This window comes from Erinaceus europaeus, chromosome 7 (genome assembly GCF_950295315.1).
Source record: "Erinaceus europaeus chromosome 7, mEriEur2.1, whole genome shotgun sequence".
In the NCBI taxonomy this organism is placed as follows: Eukaryota; Metazoa; Chordata; class Mammalia; order Eulipotyphla; family Erinaceidae; genus Erinaceus; species Erinaceus europaeus.
Genome location: NC_080168.1, coordinates 99,295,667 through 99,307,705, shown reverse-complemented (window position 1 = coordinate 99,307,705; position 12,039 = coordinate 99,295,667). Strand labels below are relative to the sequence as shown.

At 40.5% G+C, this 12,039-nt stretch overlaps 1 protein-coding gene across 3 annotated transcripts in view; it reads left to right on the top strand.

Moving 5' to 3' along the window:
- Positions 1 to 11,336, top strand: part of MSRB3 (methionine sulfoxide reductase B3) — a 187,869-nt gene extending 176,533 nt beyond the window's left edge. For all 3 annotated transcript variants that reach the window (XM_007516857.3, XM_060194988.1, XM_060194989.1), the window contains one exon: positions 7,801 to 11,336. In XM_007516857.3, the coding sequence (XP_007516919.1) occupies positions 7,801 to 7,965 (165 nt within the window). In that variant the 3' untranslated portion in view covers positions 7,966 to 11,336. The remainder of the gene's footprint in view (positions 1 to 7,800) is intronic.
- Positions 11,337 to 12,039: the final 703 nt, after the last annotated feature.

Below are 12,039 nucleotides of genomic sequence, written 5' to 3'. Positions count from 1 at the left end.
ATGAACATAGGTGTACACATTTCTTTTTGGTTGGGTGTTATGGAGTCCTTGGGGTATATCCCCAGGAGAGGAATTACTGGGTCATATGGAAGGTCCATGTATAGCCTTGTGAGAGTTCTCCAGACTGCTTTCCACAGAGGCTGTACCAATTTACATTCCCACCAGCAGTGCAGAACGGTTCCTCTGTCCCCACAGCCTCTCCAGCATTTGTTGCTGCTGTCCTTTTTGATGTATACCATTCTCACAGGGGTGAGGTGGTATCTCAATGTTGTCTTTATTTGCATTTCTCTGAAAATCAGCGACCTGGAGCAATTTTTTCATGTGTCTGTTAGTCTTTTGGATCTCTTCTGTAGTGAATGTTTTGTTTATATCCTCTGTCCATTTTTGGATGGGGTCATTTGCTTTTTTGTTGCTAAGTTTGCTGAGCTCTTTGTATATTTTGGTTATTAATCTCTTGTCTGATGTATGGCATGTGAAGATCTTCTCCCATTCTGTGAGGGGTCTCTTTGTTTGTGTGATAGTTTCTTTGGCTGTGCAGAAGCTTTTTTTTTTTTTAATCTAAGAAAGGATAAATTAACAAAACTATAGGGTAGGAGGGGTGCAACTCCACACAATTCCCACCACCCAATCTCCATATCCCATCCCCTCCCCTGATAGCTTTCCCATTCTCTATCCCTCTGGGAGCATGGACCCAGGGTCTTTGTGGGTTGTGGAAGGTGGAAGGTCTGGCTTCTGTAATTGCTTCCCCGCTAAACATGGGCGTTGACTGTTCGGTCCATACTCCCAGTCCGCCTCTCTCTTTCCCTAGTAAGGTGGGTCTCTGGGGAAGCTGAGCTCCAGGGCACATTGGTGGGGTCTTCAGTCCAGGGAAGCCTGGCCGGCATCCTGATGACATCTGGAACCTGGTGACTGAAAAGAGAGTTAACATACAAAGCCAAACAAATTGTTGAGCAATCATGGACCCAAAGCTTGGAATAGTGGAGAGGAAGTGTTAGGGGGCTACTCACTGCAAACTCTAGTGTACTTCTGCTTTCAGGTATATATTTTGCAGTAGTTTATGGATACGTGTGAACATATGCGCTCTCTCATAGAAAATGGTGTATATCTAGGTTTTGGGACTTTGTTAGAAAGTGAACCACCTGGGATGGAATTAGAGTATACTATGAAAGGAAAGGTCTCACCCGAGTAATGAAGCTGAAGGGTTGTCATTCCACACGTGAAGTCTCTGGACACAGTCCGAAGTGAAGCATGTTGAGGTGGCAATCGTGTTGGTTAGGTTGTGATCAGCAGATGCAATATTATTTGATATGGATTGGGAGAGGCATATGGGAAAGTGGGCCCTATCCAATGGTTCCAGGACTGGGGGAAGTAGAGGCTCTATAGTGGAGATGTGAGGTTCCTGCTGTCTTAGGGTTCAAAAAGACAATCGATAGTTAATGTTATCATCACATTATTTGGTAATTGGGTTAACTTTGAAAAGTCCTTTTGTTAGGGTTTGCTGTACAGTACCCAGTATCTTGTATATAGCTGTGCTATTGGTTGCTTCTGATCTACTTGGTCTAGGATTTTGAGAGAGTCCGCATATCAAATACATAGCTTATATATTTAAAAGATTCAGTCTGTGTTTTAAAAAACTTCGAGACATACAATTAATTTTCCCCCTCTCATATTAATTAACTAGTGATTTATATAACTACATTTTGCTAGGAGTGTACATAAACACCATTCCCACCACCAAAAGACACCACCCATTCCTCCCACCCACTCCCACCCCCCACTGGCCCAGGAAGCTGCATGTCTACCCCTCACCACAGGGTTTTTATTTTGGTACCCTACTTACAATTTGGTCAGGTCCTGCTTTTAGTTTCCCTTTCAGATCTTCTTACTCAACTTCTGTTGATGAGTGGGATCATCCCATACTCATCTTTATCTTTCTGACTTAGCTCACTTAACATAATTCCTTCTAGCTCCATCCAAGATGGGTCAGCGAAGGTGGGTTCATTGTTCTTGATAGCTGCATAGTATTCCATTGTGCATATATACCACAGCTTTCTCAGCCACTCATCTGTTGTTGGGCACCTGGGTTGCTTCCAGGTTTTAGCTATTATGAATTGTGCTGCTATGAACATAGGAGTGCATACCTCTTTTTGGTTGGGTGTTATGGAGTCCTTGGGGTATAATCCCAGGAGAGGAATTACTGGGTCATATGGAAGGTCCATGTATAGCCTTGTGAGAGTTCTCCAGACTGCTTTCCACAGAGGCTGTACCAATTTACATTCCCACCAGCAGTGCAGAAGGGTTCCTCTGTCCCCACAGCCTCTCCAGCATTTGTTGCTGCTGTCCTTTTTGATGTATGCCATTCTTACAGGAGTGAGGTGGTATCCTAGTGTTGTCTTAATTTGCATTTCTCTGACAATCAATGACCTAGAGCAGTTTTTCATGTGTTTGTTAGCCTTTTGGATCTCCTCTGAGGTGAACGTTTTGTTTATATCCTCTGCCCATTTTTGGATGGGGTCATTTGCTTTTTTGTTGCTAAGTTTGCTGACCTCTTTATATATTTTGGTGATTAGTTTCTTGTCTGATGTATGGCATGTGAAGATCTTCTCCCATTCTGTGAAGGGTCTCTTTGTTTGTTTAATAGTTTCTTTGGATGTGCAGAAGCTTTTCAATTTGATGTAGTCCCATTGGTTTGTTTCTGCTTTAGTCTTACTTGCAACTGAGTTTGTATCATCAAAGATGTCCTTGAGGTTTAGGTGGGAAAGTGTTCCACCAATGTTTTACTCTAAGTATTTGATAGTTTGGCCTTTCTTACTATTGACGTGAAGAATAATATTCCAGTTACCTTTTTCAAAAAGGGTCTTAAATTTGCCTACATTCATAGATAAAGAGTTCTTCTCCTGCCTGTAGCAATAGTCTAGCAATTTTCATCGATTATTTATCTTGCTGTAATTTATGTTTTTACTTAGTAATCAAATACATTTCTTTTTTCCCGTTTGACTGAATACTATGGGTAATTTTTTTTTTTTCTTAATTGCTCAAACCTATCTGTTAAGCAAAAAGTTTAACAGTCAGGAACTTAAATTGGGTGCAAAGCTGTAAGATTTATGTGATTTTAAATTGGAATTCAACAAACTAATTCCCTCTTCAAAATACTTGGAGAGTTCTTCCTTCTTTATATCAAAAGTCAACATCTGCTGCAAATAGAAGACAAATACATTTATAACGTTTTCTAGTGATTTTCTAGGAAACCACATATAATGGTTTACCCTGAGTTTACCCAAGTTGGGTCTTATCAATGACTGTTGCTATTACTGCTTCTGTTTATGATGGAAGTCCTTAAGTTTGTTTTAGATCATTATTAATTTGTTCTAATTCAGCTAAATCAACAGAAGGGTAAACACTTAGCAATACAGAGTATTTTTCAAAAGTTGGAGAGTTTTTGGTAAAACTCCAGACTTTATTAATCTTTTACAGATGACAACGTATATATTGCTCATGATTAAAGATGTTCATGTGCTATAATATGCCTCACACCCCATCTCTCTTTTTCTTGATCTTTCAGTAAAATCATAATGCTAGACTGGTGACTTCACAGTAATTTCCTTGGAAAAAGATTAATATCACAAGCATAGAGGAAAAGGGTACCACTTACACACAAGTGTCTTCAATAATGGTGGGAGACGCAGGATACTACTAGCAAAGTAAATTGCTTTAGTTCTCAAAACTCTTTTCTCCTTTCCATCCTGACCCATGTGCCCAAGTGTAGAAGCCTCACTTTGAAACTGCTTCATCTTATAGATCCTGTAGATCTAACATTTAAGAGAAAGTGACAATAATAAAGTCCAAGACATTCTAGGAATAACTGGGAGACCCCCCCAGAACAGTTGTAAATATGTCAGTGCAGAAATATGTAACCGTGTTGACTGCACAATTTGTGTTTCTTATGTACATGATTGAGAATTACAGCCAGGTTTTTGAAGAAGTATGTTCAAGTTGATGCTCACATTTAGTGGGTGTTCTTTTCTCTCGATTCTCTGCAGGTTCTTTACTTGCCAAGTTGCCTGAGCAGAAGGCTGAGGTGATTTAAAAAGAAAAAAGTTGTGGGAGGGCCAGCAGGTGGCTCAACCAGTAGAGTGCACATGTTACCATGCAAAAGGATCTGAGTTTGAGTTGTGGGCCATCACGTGGGAGTCCCTGCAGGGGTTGGGAATTTCATGAGCAGCAGTGCATTGCTGCAGCATCTCTTCTCTCTCCCAGCCTCTCTCACTGCCTCTTATCTCCCATCTGAAAAAAGAATGAAAGAAAGAAAGAGAGACAAAGGAAGGCGAGGAGGGAGGGAGTGGAAAAGAGGGAAATAGCCACTGGGAGCAGTGGAGACATGCAGCACTGAGTCTGGGGCATAACTCAGGTAGCAAAAAAAAAAAAAAAAAGGCTTGTTTTTAAACAATCATCTCATGTTTCTTCAGAATGATAGCAAAAAAAAATCAGTTATTGCTTGCATTTTTAGATGTAAAATAAATCAATGACCATTTTAAAGTAACTTTCAAAAATCACACCAGAGATTCTGCTCTGAAATAAATCATTAACAGCAGATTAATTTATTGGGCAGAGATTTCTTTATTGGGCAACCAGTTTGTTTCAGTTACAACCAAGTGTCCTGAGAGAGCCCAGCACATTGTCAGTTGGCTGGGGCTAGGGAGGCAAAACTCACAGGCAGCTAAAAAAACAATGCATCACTGACAACTTGCATTCATCATCCCGGTCTCTGATCAGGGGAGAAGCTGGAAAGAATGGGCTCCATGTGCCTTTCCCTCAGGGGAGGAGCCTTATGGGCTTGTGAACTTTTCATTTTAAGAGCCTTTGATAGGAGACTGGTATACCTGGAAGGAAGCACCAGTGCCATTGTCCTGAGACATCCCATAGACAGGTGACCTCGAAGTTTTGCAGGCAATGGTGTGTGTGTGTGTGTGTGTGTGTGTGTGTGTGTGTGTGTGTGTGTGTTGACTGGCACATCTATTACAGGACACCTTGCTATATGTTGAAGTGTGTCTCTCTCAGTTACCTGAGCCTGCATGAGTCTTTGGGAACACCTTGGGGCAACAATGATGAAACCATCACTCTTGATTTTATAGGACTTAACTCATCTTCTGAGAAATGTCCTACCCCCATCCCCAACACATATAGTTCTTTGCAAATTTTTTTTGTTGCCTTTTTTCTTGACTATAATCTCCCCTCTCCCTACTTTTCATTTTAGAGTAAAGTAAATAGAACTTCTTTCTAAATACACTCAAGAGGGGACTAATAAAGGCATAATCATTTAGTTTTCTCCCCCCAAATATGTACATTCACTCATTCATTCATTCACTCACTCATTCAGACAAACACCCCCCCCCCCATTCTGTAAAACATATCTGAGGCTTTTATGTAAAAAACTTCACCTCTCAGATGCCAAGTAATCAAAGTGCTGGAACAGCATGTAAGATCGATAATTTTACACACACATACTGGTCACCAAAGCTCTTCTTTCTGTTGGCTTACACGTTAACTGTTTTGGCAGGCAGAAATATATGTTCTTTGATGCCCATTGGGTAAGCATATGTAGTTTTACTGGTGCATCTTAGCTGCTGATGCCAGAAAATTTGGCCTCAATGACTGGAAAAGTGGTCTGGGAGGTGGCGCAATAATAAAGCTTTGGACTCTCAAGCATGAGGTCCCAAGTTTGATCCCTGGTAGCACATGTACCAGAGTGATGTTTGGTTCTTTCTCTCTCCTCCTGTCTTTCTCATAAATAAATAAAATCTTAAAAAAAAAAAAAGAAAAGAAAAGAAAAGAAGAAAAAGTCTGACCTGTCAACCTTAATATTACCTAAACCTGCCTAGAATGTGATAAAATAATGCAATATATTTCTTTCAAGGCCTGTTTCATATTTTCCAGGCAATAGATAAAGTCAGTTCAGGGTTCATTTTCAATTCTTTTTAAAATTTTTTTTCCTTTATTGGGGGATTAATGTTTTACATTTGACAGTAAATCAGTAGTTTGTGCATGCATAAAATTTCTCAGTTTTCCACAGAACAATACAACCCCCACTAGGTCCTCTGTCATCTGTCATTTTCAATTCTTTAATAAGCTGATACAGTATGTCGGCAGTACAATAAGAATGCACTTTTAACATGGAAGTGTTATGCAGTCAAAGTTGCTAAATGTGCCATTTATTGATAATTGGAGACCCCTTGAGAACTGAACTTAGCACTTTCAGTGGGGAAACTGAGCTTCTAGGTCTTGCCATTATAATGAGCACTCTATCACTTGCCCCTTACCATCTCCGCTTGGAACCTTAGCCTCATTCCCCGGTGAATGGCAACTCTCTGTATCTGTAATTTGTCAGTGTTTCACATACCAAACCAGTCCAGTGAGAAAAAAATTAATTACCCCTGTGCCTTTTATGCCTCTTCTTCCCTAACTCTGTGTGATTTGCTTGAAATGCTTCCCTTGATATATATTCTTTTACTTCCTTCTGGTTCTTATTTCAAAGTTACCTGGGAAAGACACACCTATGACCACTGTGCCTAAAAGGTTAGCCCTGACCCCAGCACTTCATAGCACTTTCTCTGTTTTTCTCTCAGTATTTATCTCTGCCTGCCATACCTTATTCTGGATTGTCTGGTTCTCCTACTAGCATGCAAGCTACATGAGGCCAGGGGAACGTTACTTGTATCTCTAGAGTCCCAGACTGAGTAAAAGGTGCTACATACGTAACATAAATGAATGAAGCTCATTTGCCTCAGGCTTCTGTTTCTGTCTTATGTGACGTTTCCATAGCCCGTTCTAATGTGGTGCACTTAACATCTCCACTCCCTTCAGTCCTATCCCTGCTGATGAAGGCTGGGAGATCGCTAAATGTGACATAGTTACTGTCTTCTGGAGCCATACCTAGCATGGGAATGGTGAGTGTAGGACTTTATTTCATGATCCAGCCTTTTCTGAGAATCTCTAGCCTGGATTTCCCTTAAACACCACCACAACCAGCCATCTTTTCTTCTGCCTTTGTCTGGATTCTAGGCCAGTTCTGCCTCGGCTGCTTGGATAGTCAGTAGCATGAATTTGAGCTAAACCGCTTATCTCTTCCCTACATAATATTGTTCCTGCAGGTAAAGAAAGAAAGCAGCATGGCATGGTTTTGAAGCCAAGAAAAAGGAGTATGTGGGCTAGAGACATTTCCATTTGCCATACTTGCAGCTCTGGTGACCATGACATAAATGTGTTGAGTCTCATCATTGCTTTGCTGGGTTCCAGGAACATCTATTGCTTATCTAATGTTAAGTTTTACTGCCCATGAAAGCAAACAACACCTCCGTCATGGCCAGTTTAACAGTATCTTTTACAGTGGACTTCTGCATATCTGAAACCCACCCATCCAAAGCCAAAAGTAATACCAGTGGGGGGAGATCTTAGTCTGCCATGTTTCTTACAAGGGGAGATCAAGGGTCAACTCAATTCATAAAATTGCTGCAGTCGTTTTTCAGCAGGCTGAGAGACTTCACAGATCAAAAAAAAAAAAAATCCAGTGGCTTCTAAATGATGTCTGATATGCACAATTCTAGTGTTTTTTTATTCACAGCATGTGGTGCAAAGCCTGCCAGAAATCATCTTTGCAGCTATTGACAGGCAGATTAGAAATCATCCACGATGGTTTCCATCATTTCTGTAAAGACTGGTCATCCATTCAAACTGCTTAATGTGAGTACTGCTCAAAGCTGGCTTTGTATGCGTTTTCGTTTACACTTCATTCTTCTCTTTCAGTGCGGGGCTCACCTTGGGCACATTTTTGATGACGGACCTCGTCCAACCGGCAAAAGATACTGCATAAATTCGGCCTCCCTGTCTTTCACACCAGCAGATAGCAGTGGTGCCGAAGGAGGTAGTGGAGTGGATGGCCCAGCCCCGGCAGACAAGATGGAGCTGTAGAGTCGTGGAGAGTGATGACACAAGTGTACTTAATGCACAGCTTATTTAAAAAAAAAAAATCAAAATCGTCTATCTTAGATATATATTTTCAAAACTATAAGGCAATTTTGTGCTACGATATTTTTTCTTCTTTTGCTTAAACAGAGGCTCTTGCCATTAATGTATTTTGCTATTGACTTAGATCCAGAACTGTTTATACCTGTAATGAATGAAGATAGTTTTGTGGAACTCCTTTCACAAGCCACTTAAACACCCTTTGGCATTGTTTTCTTTGAGCACATAGCTTCTTCTGAGAGTCCCCTCACCCGCTTGTTTAAGAGGCAGAGGGTGCTTGGTCTTCAAATGTGGAATTGTGGAAATAGAAGTACGGTGTAGACCTCATCTTGGAAGTCCAGGGCGCCCAGACCTGGGAGACACATGGCTTGGGGACCGGTGCAGATCCACCTCAGATAAGCACTGGAGTGATGTCTTCTGAGACTGCTCTGCTTTGTGGAAACTTTGAGCTAAGGTCATTTATTCTCACTAAAAGGGTGTGAAGGTCTAAAGTCTTTCCTTATGTTAAATTGTTGCCAGATCTGAGGGGGTGCTGTGAGTATTGTAGTAGAGAAGTAAACATGACTTCACAGGCTTCTATTTTATTATTTTTTTTCCCACTGAAAACCTTGGAAGGTAAGACAACTGTAAAATATTGAGCCTCATTCTGTCCAGAGTTCACAAACAACACCTGCCATTGCCTTTTCTAAGTTTGCTCCTCCACACCTAATACCAGCTGTAGCTAGAAGGGCATTTTGGTGGATCTCACTGTGCAAAATACAACACTGGGGACAACGCACTTCATCAAGGCAGAAAAAAAAAAAAAATACAAGAAAACAGAGAAAACCAAGGAGGAAGTGTTGAGTACTTAAATACTCAAATAGCCAGTGATAGGTTTCAAGATAATGCAAGTAACAAATGGGGGGGGGGGGGTGCACAGAGGTTCATGTGACCTCTAAGAAAATATTAGGGATTAAAACAGAAACAACCAGGGATCCTAGTCCCACCCTTGGCAGTAATCTGCTGTGTAATGAGATTCAAGCCATTTAATCTCCCTGTGCTTATTCACATATAAGCTGGAACTGAAATGTTTATAAAATAATTAACACTCTCAGGGCTAAACTACAATGCAATTAAGATCAGTTTGTAAGTTAAAAATAATCTGGTTCTAATAGCCTTAAAGGCTGAAGCCCAGGCACTTGATATGGAAAGAAGTAGAGGAGGTTGATGGAGCTGTCTGGTAGGAAGTGGCTGGGCCAAGAGCCAGAATCTTTTCTTTGTAGTAGTGTGACTGGTTATGTTCCGAGAAGCTCTGCTTGGTTGCATGTAACATTTAGTCTGGTGGGATGGCTGTCACTGTGCACAATGAAGTTTTCACAGGGCTGAGCAGCGGCAATACAAACTGATACTGCTGCAGCTAGGTGTGAGGATACGGTTATGACTGACATGTGACATATATTGTGCTTGCAGCCTTGAATGCTAATCCTGAACTATAGTTTTACAAAATATGTATATATGTATATTTTGTTAATCTTTGAAAATGTCTAAAGACTCACATCTTTCCTTATAAGCATCAAGATAAAAGTTAAAGAGGGACATTTGACTATTTTAAAGAAATAAAGAGGGAGTCAGGCAGTAGCACAGCAGGTTAAGCACATGTGGTGCAAAGTGCAAGGACCGGCATAAGGATCCCGGTTTGAGCGCCCTGCTCCTCACCTGCAGGGCAGTCGCTTCACAGGCGGTGAAGCAGGTCTGCAGGTGTCTATCTTTCTCTCCCCCTCTCTGCCTTCCCCTCCTCTCTCTATTTCTCTCTGTCCTATCTAACAATGACGACATCAATAACAACAACAATAATAACTACAACAACAATGAAAAATAACAAGGGCAACAAAAGAGAAAATAAATAAATAAGTATAAAAAATTAAGAAATAAGGAGAAAGTGAAACATTGGGACAAGTCAAAATGTCTGTATAGTCATGTCCATATGCTGTGACTCTGTAAGTACTTTCTGGTGAGGTGCTGATATCCTTGTAGCTTTTCGTTGCAATCTCAACTACGACTATTTCAGATAAGGTCTGTTCCTCCCTCAGCCCCCAAGATATTTCACTTTAGGTCCTGAGGATACTCTGGAATATACAGGCTTCACTCCTCTCACAAGAAATGAGACATAAAATTGAAGATTGTTGAAAGCCCAGAGCCTATACCATCCTAGGAGCCTTTCCTGACCTCACAGAGGGAGCCCTGCCATTTCTCTGAGACCAAGGGTTGCACATGGGGTTAGCTGAAGAAGTGGAACTTTTTCATCTCTCTCCAGTCTCTTTTGGGGACACAAAAAGCACTTCTCACAGAACTCCTGTTCTGCACAGTGACCTACTTCACGACCCCTGGACATGAGTTGAAAGTGTTGAGAAAAAAACGAGAAAAATAAATAAGGGGCTTCTTTCCTCACCCCAGAAACTGAATTCTCATTATTCCTTTGTTTTAGTTGTGTAGCTTAAGAGTTTCCTCAAAAGAAGAAGAAGGAGAATGGGAAAAAAGCACCTTTTCTAATCCTTAGTCTTTCTTTCAAGGAAATTCTTCTTTGTTCTACCACATTTTCTAGCATCTACTTCAAGGAGAATGCAACACCCACTGTAACACCCACTGGAAGAAAAAAGCTGAAGTGGTGCATGTGGTTTAATTCCATATTGCTTTTGAGTTTTAAGTAGTATCAAATTTCAGTATATTTCTGTCTTATGTTAAAGAAATATGTTGCTAGAACATCAGTGAGCAATAATGTCAGCTGTCAAGTCCTAGATTTATTTTTTGCAGGATATGGAGTGCAATGAACTGAGTCAATATGGTAAAGGTGTATGTGATCTGTGGAAGTTACACCATTTAACATAGGAAATACATTGGACTTTCCCTCTCTGCACTCTGCCCTTATTGCACCATTAGAACTTGCTAGTTTCTGCTAGTTTATGAACAGGACTTCACTACAGTGATGCAGAATGGATCTGAAGGAAGCAGCAATGTATGTTGTATTAGAGAACATTTCTATGCGCTTAAGCATTTCACTTCTTAGAAGCATTTAGATGACTGATGCAAATGACTTAACAATCAAAATCCTCTTCTTTATTGAATTGAAATGCCTTGCTTTAAATACAGAATATGATGGAGGTTATACTGTTTGTTCTGAAGATCAAATATTATTTTTGCCTTAGATAGCTTTGTAATAATTTTTTCTCCAAATAATTGAAAACTTTTGGAAAGTGACATGAATTTTCATGAAAAAAACAAACCTTTTCCTATGTTTATTGTATACAGAAACAATGCAATAAAACTTCTTTATAAAAACATTTCCTCCTCTGACTCCTTAAAGAATTCTCTTAATTTGAACACAGAAACATGGATCATCCATTGGAGCTTGAGGGCGACCCTTTTTCGTCTATCTCCTTAACCAGCTGATGTGTCCTGCTTGTAGAAAGGGTCTTTCCTCTCATGAGGCCTTGGCAAGCTCGGGCTCCAACAGTAGGGTTCCATCAGTCAACTCTTGGCAGAAGCCTATAGGGATCTCAAAAATTGGAGGAAAAGCAAAGTGTTTGCAGAATTACTCAAACTTCACCTCACCTCAGTGAAATCTTCATCAACTTGTACATGGTTGTATACTTAATATGCAGATATTAGGGAGTTTCATCACAGCAACTGTAAGGATAAAAGTGCAGCAACAGCACCATGCTGATGCCTAGACTTCTGGTGAAAGGATTTGACCAGAAAGCTGTTCTTTTGGGAAGGACTGATCCTTGGGGAAATGTCCTCAGAGTTGCTCACAGATAAGTAAGTCCATATTACAGAAGCCTGCTGGTAAAATATAATTTACTGAAATGTTTATTTTTGATTTATTTTGTCAGTTTATTAATTAGGGGATGGGGAAGAGGAAGAGAAGTGAGGCAATGAGGACTTGTTTTGCAGCCAGTGCTAGAAGTCATAACCCTGAGATCCTTGCACTGACGGGACAAGGATTTTGTGTAGCACATCTAAGGGCTGAGCCTATCGATGTGT